At 38.5% G+C, this 19,179-nt stretch overlaps 1 protein-coding gene across 2 annotated transcripts; it reads right to left on the bottom strand.

The window, feature by feature from the left end:
• Positions 1 to 10: 10 nt before the first annotated feature.
• On the bottom strand, positions 11 to 17,843 carry abcb4 (ATP-binding cassette, sub-family B (MDR/TAP), member 4). Of its 2 annotated transcripts, XM_032558064.1 has the most exons (29): positions 17,622 to 17,815; positions 17,445 to 17,533; positions 17,299 to 17,370; positions 16,069 to 16,159; positions 15,551 to 15,710; positions 14,475 to 14,526; positions 14,198 to 14,389; positions 13,890 to 14,061; positions 13,247 to 13,371; positions 12,781 to 12,952; positions 12,576 to 12,689; positions 11,393 to 11,503; positions 11,111 to 11,236; positions 10,287 to 10,490; positions 10,025 to 10,195; positions 9,752 to 9,913; positions 9,483 to 9,668; positions 9,216 to 9,362; positions 9,013 to 9,117; positions 8,370 to 8,447; positions 7,556 to 7,639; positions 7,263 to 7,466; positions 7,086 to 7,186; positions 6,863 to 7,003; positions 5,832 to 5,988; positions 5,530 to 5,727; positions 4,554 to 4,760; positions 2,554 to 2,700; positions 875 to 1,484 (listed from the first exon to the last, which is right to left on the bottom strand). In XM_032558064.1, exons 3-29 carry the CDS (start codon positions 17,361 to 17,363, stop codon positions 1,278 to 1,280), a joined length of 3,879 nt encoding a protein of 1,292 aa, XP_032413955.1. In that variant the 5' UTR covers positions 17,364 to 17,370; positions 17,445 to 17,533; positions 17,622 to 17,815; the 3' UTR covers positions 875 to 1,277. The 2 variants fall into 2 exon arrangements, with proteins under 2 accessions (XP_032413954.1, XP_032413955.1); XM_032558063.1 differs by lacking the exon at positions 17,445 to 17,533 and having other exon boundaries at positions 11 to 1,484; positions 17,622 to 17,843.
• Positions 17,844 to 19,179: the final 1,336 nt, after the last annotated feature.

Below are 19,179 nucleotides of genomic sequence, written 5' to 3'. Positions count from 1 at the left end.
AATGGCTCAATGCTTGAATGCATAATTTTATTATCACTCATTTTTGGCTCATTTTCACAAATTACTGAAATATTAATAACCCAGTTACATTTACCTCAGAATATCGACTCAGCACCAGTGGTCCCGGCATGTCTGATGCATTTAAATTGCACTTTATTATGCACAAAAGTTTCAATATTGCATCAAGACAGTCCACCCTAAAATGAACTGGCATGTTTAGGCCTTACATAAAAGTATAAATCCAGTGCAATGTTTATTTTTATTACCATTACTCATATTTCAGCTCATATTTACCCATTCACATATTTTTTGTTGCTTGAACAATTTTTATTTATACATTTAAAACACCCAATCTGTAATCCATTAAAATAACAGCAACTTAAGTGTACAAACATTGTCAATATGATAGCAAAAGCTAGAGGTAACAATGTAAACCACTTTCTCCACAATTATTAAATTTTTATCGCTTTATCACAACTATTTTTATCTCTTGTAACAAATATTTATTAACAAGCATTTTTTTAAATCATTTATGTCTGGAGGTCATCTTAAGCCACAGAGAAATCCCAACTTTGGAACCAAAGCTCAACAGAGTGCATCAAACATGTCGGTAAAGAGGAGTGTGAGGAGATAGCTACTGCTTACACATGTGCCATTAAGTGCTATGTAATGTGCAGCTAAGGATCCAAACAGGAAAACATGGAGGCATGAAGCTTTCAGACTAGAACAATAGATAGATTTGAAACAATAAAAACATAGCTGGTCATAAAAAAAAAAGAATCAGAGCATCAATGATGAAGACCAATAAAGAGCTGGTTTAAATCTGAATACATTTAAAGGAGAAAATATACATTGTAAGCTACAAGGAACGTAATGAGACATGAGGTTTAATGAAGCAGTTCAGTTAATGAATATTTCTACAAACACAGTTTAAATCAATCAGAAACATAAACTGATGTTTAAAAGCAGAAGAAATGTTACAGTTGAACATTTCCCACAGTTCCTGTGAAAAAAAAAGGCACAAATGCAATCCAGGTTTTTCCTACTTTCATAAAGCAATATATCTTTTCCTTTTTGTGTGAAAAACACCCATAAAGTGTCAACGGCAAATCAACAGCAGCAAAACTACTAACAGTGCAGCTCACAAGGCGCAGCCAGCTCTTTCAGTCGCCGTCGCTCCACTGAGGTCGCTCTGTATAGACCAGTGTAAGTGCATCGATGTGAAGGCACGACGTGCTTCCTCCAGCCTTAAAGCTCTCAAAGCTCCCAGCCTCCCCTCACTCAGTCCTGTGGCCCAGCTGTGTGGTGACCAGCATGTGGTAGACTCCCTTCTTTGCCAGCAGCTGCTGATGCGTCCCCTGCTCCACCACCACGCCTCCCTGGAAGACGGCGATGCGGTCGGCGTTCCGGATGGTGGAGAGACGGTGCGCCACGATGATGCATGTTCTGCCTTTGCTGGCCTGGTCCAGGGCGTCTTGCACCACCTGCAACGAAATGAAGGTACATCTGGCTCAGTGTTTTCAAGTTTTGGTGTGTCTTATGAACTGATGGAGGTAAGGTAAGGTAATTTTATTTATATAGCACAATTTTTAGCAGCAAGGCGATTCAAAGTGCTTTACATGAAGAAAATCCAAACAAAATAACAAACCAAAGGAAAGAAAAAGAATCAAATATTAAAGTATATAAATTTCTGTCATTAACCTAGAGCGCTGTCTCTGTTTTTCTTTCCTATAGAAAGTACACCTGGCCCCTAGTTTCTGTGTTTTTTCTGTTTTCAAATCATCATTCTGGAAAAAAACAACAACCTATCATTACAGATGAGTTCCTCCTTTTTAATCATACAAGTTGGTTTTGATAAATGGCCGGCTTATGCAGAAAAATGGTTCTCTCTTTGCTGATTGATCTGACAGCAGGCCACACAGCAGGTCAATTCAGATTTTATGCTAAAACTCAATTGTTTTTGCTTGCATGGTCGTACGTACTCCTATTTTTAATTAAATGCATCCAGACTTCTTACGTAATTCCTGTTCGCTGTCACCAAGTGCTGGCTAAGGAGGGCAGATTTCTGCAAAGTCAACAACTCAGGGCAATCAATTGGATCTCGATCTGACAATATCATATAATACAACAATTTTTTCATTCAATAGATTTTGATGCAGCATTTCCCTATGGACTTTGAATGGGTCAGGAGTCCACTCCCGCTGTACTACTGCACATGTCGGCACAATGAAAATGAAGGTTAGTCTTATCTTAATATTAAGAAAAAGCAGTTTTTCCCCCCAAAGCCTGTGATATTTACTATATTTATTTGCAGTTCCTGCACTACTTCATTGTTCCTAAGCACAGCAGGGATCAATAACTTGTGTATTATTAAGGACACACTTTAATATTGTTATATGAGAAATTTGTCCCTTTGAAAGCCAAGAAAAAAAAAAGCTCTTTTCTAGCTAAACAATCACACTTTCTTGCATCTTCACTATTGATTTTGTTTGCCAAGCTGCTTGGAGATCATTTAGTAACCTGATATCAGGTGACAGAACAGAAAGGACAAACCTTCTCGCTCTCTGTGTCCAAAGCAGAGGTGGCCTCGTCCAGGAGCAGCACTTTCGGGTTGCGGAGGATGGCCCTGGCGATGGCCACTCGCTGCTTCTGACCGCCGGACAGCTGAGTCCCCTTATCGCCCGCCTGAGTGTTGTACTTCTGCTCAAGCAGACAGAAACAGAGCGAGCGGCACGTCAAGACGTTAATACAGACAAATTCGTGGAAGCAGCTTCCTGTAATCCAGTCTCATGTTCTCAGGAAATTTATGTTGTGGGAGTGAAAGGAAGTTTCCTTCCTGGAGCGTATTTTGTCCTAATTATTGAAAACAGCTTAGACTGAGTTTAAAGCTGAGCGCATAAAAAGTTGACAAAAGGCATCAATCTGGTAAATTACAGCTTTAAATCTGGTGCTGACAGTTCTCCATTTGTAGATAATGGATCCTAAACCGTAAATTACTAATTATTTTGCAGTACAAAAACATAATCGGTGAGCGTGACTACTTTCAGGTTTATAGTCTTTAAAAGTTTGAACGTCAGTGTAAGTCAAGAAGGGTTTTTATCTGTTTCTTAAATGAAACACAGATTTTCAGATTAAGTTTCAGATTTAATCATTGAAAACCAGAAATCAGGTAATAATGAACACATATTTCCAAACCTGAGAAAATATGATCAAAACCGCATATTTATGTAATAAATCAGAACTTTAAAACCTCCTATATCATGACAGAGATTTTATCTGATGGACCGGAGACCTTTCAAACTTCATAAAGATACGTCCTTGATAAAAACTGCTAAAAATTATCTCAGATTTTTTGTTGCAGCTTTAAAACGTTTCCTAAATAAAAGTCCTTTAGAAAAAACTATCAGTCTATTGTTTCAGGTTGCATCATACTCTGTTCAGATAAACTTTCCTCCAGACCGCCTCAGTTGTTTCTGCCTTATCTGAAGCTGTAATTCTGTTTCACAATCATCACAGTTCATATCTCTGCCTGCTGATCATATATTAATATACAGTCAATAAATTAGAACGTGAGTTCAGACAAAACTCGTTTGCCAAATTAAAAAGTTATCTTTAGAAAATAACAGTCGATAAGCAGGTATCGCAGAAATACATTTCTGTATTAAAAATTATTTTATGAGACTGCTGTAATATTCTAGTCAGATTTTTTAGCTGTAGGTGGAAAAGCATCACAATTAACAGAAATAAAGGATTGAAAATATCTGTCTGTGATTAATTAACCTGTATAATGCGTTTCACTTAGTTGAGCAACTAAAATAAATAAATGATATTCCAGTTTATATAATATGACTGTAATTTTTTTGCCACACTAAGACGATTAAAGGATAAAAAAGGCGTCGCGTCAAACCAATCCTTAATCCTCAAACTACTGATGATGTGTTGCAACTTTCAACAATGTTGGTGAGTGACTAGTAATTTGATGCATATGACTGTTTTTTTGTTGTAAATTGCCTAAATTATTCTCAAAACCAAAATAAAAAATATAATCAGAAAAACACAGTAATATCTCCTTTAATGTCTTCCTATGTATTTACTGTAGTGAGTATATAAAACTTTGCTAAATCTGTCAAATAACCATGAAATCAGAGTAATCATCAGTTTGCTTAATGTGTATTTAATTCAGGATTATTATTCTTAAAGCCTGCTGTTTTGTAACAATACGCCATTAAAAATATTTTTCTTAGTACCTGAAACCTTTTTTAATATCTCAATTTTTAAAAAAAATTTATTTGCCATTATATATTTGGCAACATATATTTCTTGTTCTTTGACAGGAATAAAAACTGATGTATTTTAACATCTGTTGAAGGAGTGACACCACATATCAAGTGACTTGTGTTCATGTAGCGTCGGAGGAGCATCACATTTCTGATCGAGTTATTTTAACCTCTACCTGGACTGAGAGGAGACGGGCAGAGGGATAAATCTAGGGAAGTCCTGATGTTGGTTGTTCTGCTGTGTTGATCTAAAATGAGCTGAATAAACACATTTACCTGAGGCAGTTCATTTATGAAGTTATGAATGTTGGCGGCTTTGGCAGCTGCCTCTATCTCCTCCATGGTCACTTTGCGGGTGTTGTCTCCGTAGGCGATGTTTTCCGCTAGCGTGCAGTCGAACAGCACCGGCTCCTGGGACACGATGCCGATCTGAGATCTGAGCCAGCAGATGTTCAGCTGTTTGACGTCGATTTTGTCCATCACCTGGAGAGCAGAGCAAAAACATAAAGATGCTTTACTGTTGAATGTAGTGGAATAAAAGTCAAAAATACCCACGAGTAAATCTACTTAAGTGTACTCGAGTACAGTAACAAAGCACTTATATTTCATTACATCCCACTGTCTGAAAGCCATATATTGTTGAATTTTCCAATTCTTGTGATCTCAGATTGATTTCAGATTAATTTGTTTTGTATTAAGGGACATCATAGTTATTTTGTCAGCTTTACAAGACGGTTCTTCTATTTGGTGTAATCTGATCTTCTCAGCTTCATCTATGATTTATTAAATTGTTAGTTGTGGTTAAAATGTATGTTATTAATGATTATCTTCTAGAAGATTATGTTACTTATGAGTCATTTTAAAATGTAATCTGTCAAGCTTTCAATGTTTACAGAAAACATTTTCTCTCTTGCCTATAGAAAAAGGTAATTACAGTTCCTAATAGTTTACTAAAAAAGGGGTAAGGTTGTAACATTTCTAAAAAGCTTTCATACTGTTATATCTAATTTAATCTTTTTTTTTTGGCTAAGAATAAAACAATAGCAGTTGGTGTTAACAGCAGCAGATAAAAGTAAATGCTCCCCATCTGAACTCCATAAATTGTTTTCTCTTGTTTCATAGATTAAAGTTCACCTGCTAAATTTACCCTGTAATCTCTCAATGAGCCATAAACACAGAGTGCAGCTAAACATTAACCATCAACAGGATGAGCCGGCTGGTTGCAGGGCGGAGGTGTGTGTTCGGTCCTCACCACTCGGCCCTCTCTGGGGTCGTAGAACCTCTCCAGCAGCTGGATGGTGGTGCTCTTTCCACAGCCGCTGCTCCCCACCAGGGCCAGAGTTTCTCCCTTCTTCACGCTCAGATTCAGGCCTCGCAGGATTGGTATGTCAGGCCGCGACGGATAGTTAAACTTCACACTCTCAAAGCTCACGTTACCATCAAATGTGTCCTGGGGTCAGAGAGAGAGGAGGCGTTGCGTGACATTGGGTTTGCTTAGAGGCCTGACTGTACTGTGAGTGCGGTTCTGTGGGTGTGTGTGGCTTGGTGTCGTACCGGCTTGTCTCCCTGCTCAGACAGATTGTCGATCTCAGGCTCTTTGTTCAGCAGCATCAGCAGGTGGGAGGCGGACATTTTGGCCTTGGCATAGTTCGGAGCGAAGGAGTTGGCCTCGCCGACGGCCATGGCTCCGAACAGAACCGCAGAAATCACGCTGAGGCAGACCAGCAAAACACACATTAGAGTGGTAAACTGTTTACAAAGCTGCCACTGGGGTGTGTGTAACAGGGTTTTATCTTAACATTATCGATGTGAAGTTTGTCAAAATTTGTTTGTTTATTCATTGAATTAATTTTGTTTAGTCAACAAGGCAGTAGGCGGTTACCATAGCAACCCGTAACCGACAGCTCCTCCCCCTTTTTTTCTGCTGCTGTTTGTAACTGACTTAGGATCAGCTCTGTGTTTTCTTTACAAGTATTATATTTTAGACAAATCTCATCATATACAGTGTTTCATGAGTAATTTTGCTATGTTTTGTATGCCTATAGCTATAGTCTGTTTTTTTTTTATTGTTTCTTTTGACATTAAACAGAAAATTCTCATTATCCTGTGATTTCACTAAATGAACTAATCCTGATAATATTTAAAACAATTTAGTCATAATTAATCAACAAGTGAGAACTAAATCATATTGTTTTACACAGCGTTTGATTTCATCTGTAAATGTTTTCTGTCAAGTTTCCTAGAAAGGCCGTTTTGGTTTTTATAATCAAATGGTTTGCCTCAGAGACTCCAACATGATTGGAGTTAATATTTATAGTTTTATGTGGTCGTACAGTTCAGTGAACTTCAGACTCTATCTTTAGATAACAGGCACAATATGAATGGGGGCCATAAGTCTTTCCAGCAGTAAACTGCTCCATAACTGTATGATCCCAACACGTGTTTGTATGTGCAGTGAATCACCACAAGGACAAGTGTAATGATTAACGCCATAAAAGAGTCCTCTAGTTTGTCTAGATATTCTCAATTGAGGAATATTTTTCTGATCCTAAGCTGACATGATGAGGAGATAGGACGTTACTCACAGGAATACTCCCTCCACATCCATCCTTCCTTGTATGATGAGCCAGGCTCCGAATCGAAAACAGGCTGCGTAGGCAAAGTAGATCATCGCCTGGGAGAAGGAGAAGGTGAAGCCGTGCACATGGGCCTTTTTCTGAGAGTTCCTGTGCAGAAATTACGGGAAAGTCAAGTTCCTGATGAGAAATGTTCAGCTTAAATTATATCTGATTAAATATCTGGACTTACTTATAAGGAACTACGAGATTTTCCTGATACAAAGACTCAAATTTTGGTTCTCTTGTGAGAGAGGCAACAGTACGGATGTTCTCTATAGCCTCTGTGGCTATCTGTGGATGAAGAGCATAAAAAACATTAGTCTCATCACAGAGTCTGCAGTAACTTTTACAGAAGGTCAATCCCCACCTTTCCAGCCTTCTCCAGCTCCTTTTTGTCTTCGGCTGCATGTCCAGTGAGCATTTTCATCTGAACGGCTCCGGCCAGCGCAATGACGGGCACCACGGCCAAAATCAGCAGCGTTAGCTCCCAGCCGTACACAAACGCCAGGATCACACCGGTGCCGAGGTTGGCGATGTTCTGGGCGAAGGTCGCCAGGCGCACTCCTGACGCCTGAGGAATTAGAAACAATAAGAAAAGAACATCGGGGATGTTAGCTGTGGATCACAGATACAAACGAGCTTGAGGAAGCTGCGACTCACCCCCTGCACTTGGGCTGCGTCTGTAGCCAGTCTGGTGGTGAGCGCCCCGGTACTGTTTTTGGGGCTGTCAAACCACCCGAGATCCTGCAGCACAACAATGATAAGACTATAATAAGACCTGTCACAACAACAACAACTTTGGCGGGAGAATAAATTATTCCAGAAGCTATTTTAATAAACGATAATATTGATGTTTGGGGACCATCTAAATAATATCATGTAATGGCAAAATAATGCAAGAAAACATTATCAAAGATTAACAAACTTTAAATTCAAATGAACATTGAATATCCAAAATAAATAAACAAAACAGAAACAAATGAGATGAAATATGAATAAAATTGTCCGTCAAAAAAAACAACAAAAAACTGCTAGTTGAGACCAAAGCACCAGAATGAAGCCTTTCGACATCCAGTTTTTAGTAGAAAGACAAAAAAACGATAAATTATACAGCTCACTAATCACCAATTTATTATTTGTTGCAACAGGCCTATCTATCTATATATTGTATTAAAATGTTTTTTTATCCTGAAAAATGCAGAAAAATTAAATGAAATCTTGCTTAATGTTTCACTTGTAATACAAGTTAAAATAGGTAACAGCAATAGGTTTCAATAGTAAAAATAGGATGCTATAGCACAAAAACCTCTATACAGATGATCTATAGTTTGGAAATATACATGCTTAATGATTCACAAATAAAAAAAGACTTGTAAGCCCACCATTACTATTATTCTAGATTCACAAGACTGACTGATTTAGCTCAAATTTACATGGCAACAAGATTAATGTTTCATTCAGCTTGTGCACACACCTGTCTCATCATGGACTTGAAGGCACCAAGCCTCAGCTTCAGGGTGAGAATTTCTCCAGATTTTCCAAAACAGAATCCCTGGAAAGAAAACGCGATCAGATGTCAGAGTCGTGCCAGATGCATTAATTAATCATCAGTTGCTCTGCAATCTTTATTTAGTGTTGGAAGGTGCAACGCTGTAACATGAAACTGTGCGACATCCTGATCGGGGTTAGGGTGACATTTGTGTTGCAAGCCGTGGATTTTGTTTACAGAGTGGATAGAGTGGCTGACTGAATCTCTGTGTTACACATGTTAATGGAGTCGTTCACATGTACAATCATTATGAACAAATCATACAGCACAGCAACTGGTTTGGTTGTTTCTTTTTTTACTGAAGCATCTTTTAGCTTTGATATTGAAACAAGTGGAATGTTTTGATCTTAAAGGATTTAATTTGTTTGGATTTCCGTTATAGTTTCTGTACAGCAATTTATTTTATATGCTCTTTTCTTGCTCCTCACATTCAAATTTTAATTGTGAGGAACAATTGTTCATATTAATACAGCTTTATTACTGGCTCTAAAGTAAACAAAGAAGATTAAACCAGCCTACCATTATGCTTGTGTCCAGTGAGAACAAAAGCCAATGAGTGTGTGACTACCTGTAGAAACATGGTGAAAAAGCAAACAACTCCGATAGCGACAAACATGAGCGAGAAGAAGTTTGATCTTTCTCTGACAACGTCTAAATCTGGCTCTGCAAACACCTAGGAGGAAATCAAAACAGTCAATTCACTACAAAGTTTCCAGATGATATATGTATATATAAAAATAAAAACTTACTACAGCACTGGCGGCGACTTACAGTGATAATCTTGGAGAAGAGGACGGCAAACAGAGGCTGTATGGCTCCGTTTATTGTGGCACAAATTAGTCCCACCAGAATATAAGGCCACTCAGAAGCATTGAGGCGCAGAACCCTAAAGAACGACACCATGGGGACGGCCTCCTCCTGCAGAAGAACATTTTAAAGTTTGAGGTTTGATGTCTGGTAGATAACAAGAATCAGAGCTGAAGTTTGTTAACCGAATGTCTTATTCTTCCTCTGCAGAAATATAAACACAAGGCTCACTTCTTCTGCTTTGTCCTCATCGTTCTTTCCCTTTTCTCCTTTCTCTCCAGCTGAAGCAGCGAACGAGGATCCTCTTGTAGACTTCCTCCTCAGCAGCGTAGACTCTCTCATGGGGTCTTTCACGGGACTTTTCTCACCTGGGGACAGCTCGCCTTCATCCTCATCATCCTCTGCTTTCTGAAAGGTCTGCAAAGAGGACAAAGGAAAACCACAATGAACTTAATTTACCGGAGAGCATTTGGAGAAACCGGAAGGTGTTTTCCTATTACCTGCATGGTGACCAGCGTGTGGTAGACTCCGTGTTTCGCCATCAGGTCACTGTGAGTGCCCAACTCTGCAACTTTACCCTGCTGGAAGCCTGCAATCACGTCGGCATTTCTGATTGTTGAGAGGCGGTGAGCCACAATTAGTGTCGTACGACCCAGTCGAACCTGTGCACCCAAAGAGATTGAAAAACAAATGTAAAAAATAAGGTCCTCAAATCAAAGATCGAAGGTCCTCTCAGAAATCATTTTGATGATTGCACATTGCAGAAGCTGTACCTTATCCAGTGCAGCTTGAACAATGGTCTCGCTCTCAGCGTCCAGCGCAGACGTGGCTTCGTCCAGCAGAAGGATTTTGGGGTTGCGGACCAAAGCTCGAGCAATCGCAATCCTCTGCTTCTGTCCTCCGCTCATCTGAGTCCCTCGGTCACCGACCAGGGTCTCAAACTTCTGCTCAAAAACATAAAATCTCCACATTAGCAAAGTATGTGCAGAGTAAATTAGTAATGTAGCTGAAATGGTAGCAAAACTCAGAGTTTACATCAGGAAGGTTCATGATGAAGTCGTAAGCGTTGGCTTCCTTGGCAGCTTGTTCGATCTCCATCTGCGTCACGTCAGGCCGCCCGTAGCGGATGTTCTCGGCGATGGTGGTGGCGAACAGGATGGGCTCCTGGCTCACCACGCCGATCATTCCCCTCAGGTAGCTCACGTTAAGAGAGCGGATGTCGTGACCATCGATAGATACCTGCAACAATCAAAAACAGAAGATTCTCACCCACAGTTATGAGTTCAATCTACTCACTGACTACATTTTGTTGAGTAGTATTATTCTTTTTAAACATTACTAGAAAAAGTGTTTTAACTGCACATGTGCAAACAAACAACCACAGTACTGATGTTAAAGTGAAAATTCTGGTACAAACTTCCTTGTCCTAGTTTTATTTTCCATCTGCTGAGCATACAAACTACATTACAGGAACATTTATGGAAAGACCACTGTTTAAAATTACATGTCGCCTGCTGTGGCCATGGTTACCAAAAATATGTATTATAAAAAAGTCGCATAGAACATCCTGCACATATTAAAAATATCATGTGAATTTTACAGAAAACAACAATATGGCTGAATCATTTTAGAAGGGGTAGGAATAAAAATCAAAGCCATTAGATTTTGCTTCACCCTTATAGATTTTTACTGACGCATATCAGCAAAAATGCAACTCTGAAAAAATGTGGTAAATGGCTCCCAAATATTACAGTCTTCCTCTAAATTTGGACTATTTTTAAACTAACTTTACTTCCAAAGGATTTTACGTGGAACTTAATTTACCGTCACCTGACAAAATCTTTAGAAACATGACTTACAAATCCATCCTGAGGATCGTAGAACCTCTGCAGCAGCTGGATCGTCGTGCTTTTACCACATCCACTGCTGCCCACCAGCGCCATGGTCTGTCCACTGCTCACACTTAAACACATTTCATCTAATATCTGGAAAAGACACCAATGTTAGGTGTGTGATAAAGTTTGAAATTACAGCGTTTTTATTTGTTTTACCAGGAAGAAAAAACAAAACAAAAACGTATCGAGATTAAAAATCTAATTTACAAGATTTTTTTAAATTATCGTCAAAGGTTAGGAACCGACCTTGACATCAGGCCTGGACGGGTAGCTGAAGTGGATATCTTTGAACTCTATGTTTCCTTTGATGAAGTCCGGCTTAAAGCCCGTCTGTGAATAGCTGTCGATGGTTGGGTTCTGCGGAGAAAACAGCGTGTAAAGGTTTGTAGTTTGTCCAAACCGGGATAAAAAAAATATTCCTATAATAACCTCAAACAAACAATAGGAGGAAGGCTGTTTGCCTTCCAGGTTAGGGGGAGCATGTTTAACTCGACCAAATGTTTATTTCCACAGTTCTTTGTGTTTTGACTTCTTTTCTTGATGCAGTAAGACTCAAACACATGCAAAGATTATTCTCTGCCCTGTTTTGCAGCTGATGAATGTTCAGCCTCAGCCTTCATCAACCCCTGTTTTTCCAAAGCTCGAGACATTTAGCTTTTTTTGTTTCACGTTTTCAAAATGTCCAACATAAATCTCAATACACTTTTTTTCACTTATTTCTAGCCTGGGCTAGAAAGAGTTCTCAAACTCTTTTCCAAAGAATTTGAGAACTTAAAAAAGTAAAGCTGGTTAAAACTTTTTTTTTTTTTATAGTGCTGCATGTGTTGGTAAACTGCAAATGTTTTATTGGAGGCTCACCTTTGTGATTACATAGTAAAACTTATCTATAAGTCACCTTTGTACCTTGCAATAAAATGGACAAGAGGAAGGAATATATATAAAAACAACATAATATTTCAGACTTGTATCAACATGCAAACACTTATTGGTCAGTGATTTGGAGAATGAATGCATCACACACAGCAAGATCACAAATAACTATCTAAACAAGCTGCTTATTTTACATAAACTTGTATTAAAACATTTTTCATTCAAATATTAAGGTTAAAATACATACTACTAATATAACAAATAAAAAAGGTGGGTTAATATTCACAGTGTGGATGTGAATTTATTGAGTTCAGGTACAATAAACTGAGCCACAGCTGTGCTGCTTCAGCCGAATGACCTGCAGTTCCTCCTCTGAAGCAGCAGGCGCTCCAATTAGAGAAAAATCCTTCACATCATTACAGTTCGGCCTGTCGGCTGCTTCAAAGCCGCTCCACAGAGTGCCAAAGTCCAGCAGAGCACATTCAGTGATAAAATCTGACAACTCTCCCGCAGGAGAAAAATAAAGTGTGCTTTGGGTCATATCCGTTTCGCTACTCACATGATCGATGATGCTGTACACCTTGTGGGCGGCTCCGCGGGCGCTAGCAAACGTCTGGATGTTGGGAGAAGTCTGCCCCATTGCAAACACTCCAATAATCACAACAAAGAACACCTAATAAAAGGTAATGTTGATACTGGCTTTAGCAAAAGCGTCTTTAGTCCATAAAGGAGCAAATTAAATGATCCAAAGTGTGTTTACATACAGTGAGCACAGATCCAATGGTGTACTCATTATTCATGATGAGGGTACTGCCGTACCAAAAGGCCAGAGCGTAAGACAGGTAGATCATCAGAAAGGTGAATCCCATGGCGATGTTGGCAGAGATCGCCTTCCTTATCCCCATCGACTTAGCATCCTCCAAGTTCTTGTGATATCTGGGATACGGCAGACATGCCCAGAGCCGGGCATGGAAAGGAACAAAAATGCACAAGTGAAATCAGATTGCAATGAAACAGGAGCACAACAAATGCAGCATTAGTGTCGGCACAAAAGGGTTTTATCCAGTTACAGCTTTTCCCTGCTGACTCTATAATCATTTACCACACAACATTCATACACAGATGTTTTACTTTGTTCAACAACAAAAAAATACTCCAGTTCCTCCCCAAAAACATGCTTTTAGATGAAACTGCAGCTGATGTTTAGCTTCAACACACACGCAGACACACCTCTCGATCTCCTTCTTTTGTCCGCTGAAGGCATACACTGTCCTGATGGCGGAGAGCACTTCCTCCGCCACAGCGCCGGCTTTGGCATATGCACTCTGCTCTTTGGTTGTGAAGTTCGCCAGCAGCTGTTCAAGCAGGGAAAGAAGCAAGATGAGAAGAATATCAGAAACTAATACAGAATTTGTTTTTTAGATTCAGTAGAACAACATTTCACAACCTTATGTTTAAACTAACAAAAAAGCTTCACTTATTTAACTGAGGAACTAGAAGTTGTGAATCAGAGGCTAGCATCAGTATTGCATTTTCCACCTGAAATAGTTATAACCTGACGTTAGAGCAGCCTTTAAGTCTAAACAGGGCAAGGACAGGAAACACCTGGTCCAAAATGAATTATTTTACATCATATCAGGGCTATTATATCATATACTTTCCTTTTGATGACCAAGCAACCAAATATATTACTTTAACTTTTAATTCATGTTTACTAGCTAAGGGAAAACAGAATGTGACGCTTTTGCTGTGAGATTTTTTTCTAAACTTGCAATATAAATAAACCTGTCAATAGAAAAAATAGGAACACTGTTTCCCAAATAAAATGACCAAAGAAATAAAATCCCTAGTTAGAGAGCTTACATTACCGTACCTTACTGAAAAGTGCAGCTGAGATGCCCAGAGCCGGACTCACAGCCAGGATGACGAGGGTGAGTTTCCAGCCTTTGGTGAAACCGATGATGAAGGCTGCGATGAAGCTGCTGAAACTCTGAATCAACATCCCCACCTTGTCACCAATGCCCTCTTGGATTTTGTAGACGTCACTGCAAATGAGAACAGAACCACCGAGTTCACCAACAACCGCCAGAGTAACGTAACATTCCCACTTCACAGACCTCTACACTGCTTGTATGGGATGAACATGAAGCTGTGTGTGCGATTTCTCTGCTACCCACTCACTCTGTGAGCCGCGTGTTGAGCTCTCCCGTCTCGTTGACATCGAACCAGCCGATGTCCTGCTGCATGATTCTGTGGAAAAACAGCTTGCGGATGAGCTTCACCTGCCGTCCGGCCGCCAGCGTCCAGAGGGACACCTGCAGGTAGGCGGCAATCAGCACGACGGCTCCCAAGATGGAGTAGTAGATGGCAAAGCTGGGAGAGCGGACACACAAAGCCTGACTTAGAACTGGATTTGGACACAATTCCTTGCAGTCGAGTTGGTTATATAAAATCTTACGTCGTCATTTCCTTCTCTAAATCGCTGTACATGCTTGGTGGGAATGAGGCATCTGAAAACAGAGATTGTACATGATTAGAATTGCCTCTGTAATGTTCTCAATTGGCTAAAAGAAAATCTATAGTTAAAAAAGTAGAGATTTAAACAAATTTCACAAAATAAAAAGGTTTTTTTTAAGTATACAGAAGAATAAAGAAAGCTAATTCTGCTTTGTTCATGTTTAGGCTGATGATATTTGTTGTGGCGACTAACTTCTATTAGCAACAGAAGTCAAAACTAATGAATTTCTCTTCATTTTATTACTTAAACCTCAAAAAGGAACATTTTTCCTCATTTGTACTTTACAGAAATATGACCCATTAAAAAGGTTAAGAACAGGATTTGTCACTTGCACCTCCCCTCTGGTCTTAACAGAGATGGTAGAGCGCAGAAATCAGCAACAATGTAAACCAAAGAACCATTTTTTGCTCAGTGCAATTAGGAATTTAACAGCGAATGTAAAACAGATAGGATATTAAAATTGAGAAAAACAGTAGGTTGAATTCCTTGGTCAAACTTGTAAAAATAAACTGCAACAAACCTATCAAATGGTTCAGAAATTAGAAATTCCAAATATAATGTGAAATAAATAAAGCAAAGTATAGAATTAGGCTGAATAGATCTGTCCTTTATGGACCACATTGTCATAGATATAAATCTAAAATTATTTTTCAAAAAAAGATATTGGTCTCTGCCATGAATAAGCCTGTTACAATAAGTTTTACTGAGAGATAAATTGTCCCGGAAGTTATCACGATAAACGATAATATTGTTGCTTTGAGACCATTTTCAAATATCATCATGGCAGCAGTATAGTAAGGCAATAGCAACAAATAAAATGAATTGCTGAGTTTCTGTAAACAAAATTGTCCTTAAAAGACAAATAAAATAAAAATAAATAAAAAAGTAGAGACTGAAGATTTTTGTCACATTTGCAATAAATCATGTAAATGAAAATGAGCAAGTTTGTTTTAATCTATTGTGCGATTAATTGATTTATTCCTTATTGCGACAGGCCTAACCATGAACACACTCACTGGAGTAGTTTGCGGTGATGTTGGGTATGGCGCTGTTAACAAGACTGTCCGTCATGTCTCCGAAGACGATGCACATGAGAGGGAGAACGACCCCATTGGCCACGGCCATCACAGTCCCAACGAAGATCATCAGGATGTCCCATCTGTCTGCAAACCTGAACTGCACAAAAAACAGAGACATCAGAGGTCCTGCGGGGGGGCGTTATCCGAAAACAGCAGGAGACCGGCGGAGTGAAGCTGAACAACAGGAGGATGTAATGCACTCCCATCCGATCTCCAGCTTCCCCTCGTACTGTACTTTTCACACACTGTCCTGTTATGCTTGTAAGAGCACACCTCATGCAGCCTCGGCTTTAACACGAGTTTTTATGTCTTTCATTTCACTCTACTCTCAGAAACTGGATTATTACTGCTTTCCATTCACACAAACACTTTTTAATCGACAGGAAATAAAAACTGAATAACCGTTTTACAGATGAAGACACTTTTCCTCACAGGAGGGGATCAGAGGCGCTTACCACAGAGAGTGGGCCGACCATGGGCTCCTTCGGCTCCTTTTCCTTCTTCTTTTTCTTTTTACTTTTCTTTTCATCATTCTCTTCTTTCTCACTGCAACAGTTCAGCACAAAAGATGTTCTCTAACAAATCGGCTTTTTATGAAATACTGCTTTATTCCTGAAGCATCAAAAATCTGATTTCGCCCTGAAGAAGCTGGACAATAATTTGTTATGGAAAATTATAATTTAACATAAGTCCAAGTTTCTAAGCTGTTTACCTGCGTGATCGATTAAATATTTCAAAATCCTTCAGCTTGAACAAAGTGTTCTGGAAAACGGATACAAGTTAATTTTTAGAAAATTGTAAAAGGCCTAATATTAGATTCTGCTTTATTTTACATTTTTATCAATATCACTGTCACTTTAAAAGTGCAGATGACTTTCAACTATCAAGAAAATATCCTAAAAACATTGTTACACTACATTTTTAATAACGTGTGACAAAACCATGAGTGTGAGTGCAGAGGTTGACTTGAATGTGCGTATGTACACAGAAGAAGAGCATATAATATTGTTAATTTCTATCCAGATTATTCACTATTTGGATTCTATGTATTAATTATTCATTGAATCAAACAGATTATTGTGTATTTCTTCGCTTTGGTTAAGGGAAAAATAATATGACGGGCAAACTTTTCTCTTATTTGTTTCCATTCCTAACACAGCTCCATGTTTTATGTTAAAATACCAACATTTTTTTTTCTGAACTTGGTGGATATAAGTGCTCTTATTTTGTACATTGCTCACAGAATAATCTGAGTATTACATTATATCTTAATGCGTGTCTGCATCAGTTCTTATAAAAACTGTAACTGATCTAGTCCTCAGCTGGACTTTGTACCTGGTAGAATTAGTGACTGACTTTTTCTAATTTACGCATTTTGATGTTAATGTAAAACTTTCTGCGAATTGCTTAAATGCCTTCTTGGACAGGTCTTCATTGAAAAAAAAAAAAGTTAACCTCCAGGATAAGGATTAAATAAAATATTACTTTAAATATAAGCGTCCTAATCTATGATCTTTTCTCTATCATAGATTAGATGACAGAGACGTATCTTTAAAAACGTGAGTTGTATCAGTAGTTAAGCAAACAGGGAAAAAACTGCTCATGTAAAATACAAGAAACAAAATAAATCTTAAAGTTATAGGTAGTAAGGTAAAAAGAATTAAATAGAAACATGTTTTTATTACCCCAGACTTCCATTTTGAAAATGTTTGACTTCGGACTTCATTTCCATCTCGCTTTCCTTCCCCATGTTTGTCCTGTCAGAGGAAGAGGAGCCTGTCAGTTTTTCCAAATGTAAACACCAACCTCATCATGTTTGGCATAAACTAAACTAAAAAAAGAAATTTTAAGTGGTGCGGTTCAGCTTGTGTTTATACACAAACACAAGCTGTTTATATAAAAGTACATCGCAGGCATTTACTTTAAAACAGAAGAGAAATCGCGTTTTATCCCACAATTCACAGCATGGAGCGGTCTCTAAATTTAAGGTGGACAGGAGCAGACCTACCGTGTTCCAGCCGCCTTCCTTCCTCTCTCACAGCCTTCTGACTATTTCAATACGAGATGATCACAGTAAATGACGTCCCTCCTCTTCTTCCTGCGCTTCCTCCTTCTGGTCCCTCCTCACATGGCCAAGCAGCTTCTACAAATGAAACCGGTCCCGTCTCTAAATGTTTGCCTTCCTCTCAGCTTTGGCTCAGGCGGGTTTTGGGCTCCTATCAGTCGGACAGCCTCGGAGCTTCATTGATTTATTGCTTAATTATTGATTTGCTCTGTCAACTGCGGCTAGGGGCGTGGATCCAAGCTGCACTTGTCCCAGCTTTGGTTTTTTAAAGAACACCTTAATAGTTTGGATAATTAATTAACCTTAATGTAAACGTCTCTCCTCATACTCCTTAAGGGTGCTGGTGTGAAATCCACATGGAAATACATCTAAATCGATTTTAAATATAATAATTTCACAAAAATGGCACTCTTAAGTTTTACTAATCAAGCATGGTGATAATACAAATAAAGCCATATACTTAAAGTGTACAAAGTAAAAGTTGTTCCACTTTATAGTACACTTCAAATTGTGATTTTCTGCTATTTAAGTAGTACAATTAAAATACATTAGTAGAAAATTATTTGTCACAAAGTAACCTGTTTTAAGTCAAAACAAACAAACTTTAAGTATATAGATGATACTTATATTTATTTTTCACATTTAAGTTTCCCTTTATTACAAAAAACTGACTTTTTATTTGCTTAGTTAAAATTATTGTATGTTTTTTTTTGCTTCCTGTTGAGCAGGAAACAAAAAGTCCTGCTCAAAGGTATTTTATCTGATTTAGCATCATGCATTACCTTTGTGCAGTATTTTATTACCTGTTTTACAGTGTTTTGTAAGATAATATAAAATGGATCCCTATATCCTATTTTAAAATTGCAACCAAATCATTTCTTCAATTATTGTCTCCATTGGTTTATGACACTAAAATTACCCATAACTGTAATGTCGTCATAGTGGAGGACAAAAGTCAAGCCTCAGTTATCAAAAGCATCTCAGCTTCACAGAAAGTAAGATCCTCTTACTCTTAAAAGGTTGTAACTTCATCGCTCCTTAAACTCTGACTCTGTGTGAGTCACAGATAAGAAGCGCCATAAAGCAAAAACACTTTACCTTATATTTTTATAAGCACAGATGAGCAGTTTTACATGCAGTAATTAGGCAAAAGTGGGGGACAAAATGATGTATTTTATGGCATAAACTACATTTGAATTGCACTCTTCTTCTGCAGTGTGACACAAAGGTCGCCATGTTCACAACGGGGTCACGATTTCGCCTTTTACCTTTGCTTCCTGTCACGACCTCATGAGAAACTTCCGTGGTGTGGTTTTGTTAGCGCCTTGATTCGAGCGCGTGGCCCAGCTCTAAAAACGTCAAACGGTTCTGAAACTAAACCCACATACAGAATCTTTACTACAACATGTGAATACAAAATGATGATGGAATGGTTTTATTTCCCTTTTTTTTTAATGAGTCGTGACAAAAGTTCACTTTGGTGAGAACTCAAACAACTCAG

The sequence above is a fragment of the Xiphophorus hellerii genome, chromosome 3 (genome assembly GCF_003331165.1).
Source record: "Xiphophorus hellerii strain 12219 chromosome 3, Xiphophorus_hellerii-4.1, whole genome shotgun sequence".
Classification (NCBI taxonomy): Eukaryota; Metazoa; Chordata; class Actinopteri; order Cyprinodontiformes; family Poeciliidae; genus Xiphophorus; species Xiphophorus hellerii.
This window is presented reverse-complemented; position numbering and strand designations above follow the sequence as displayed.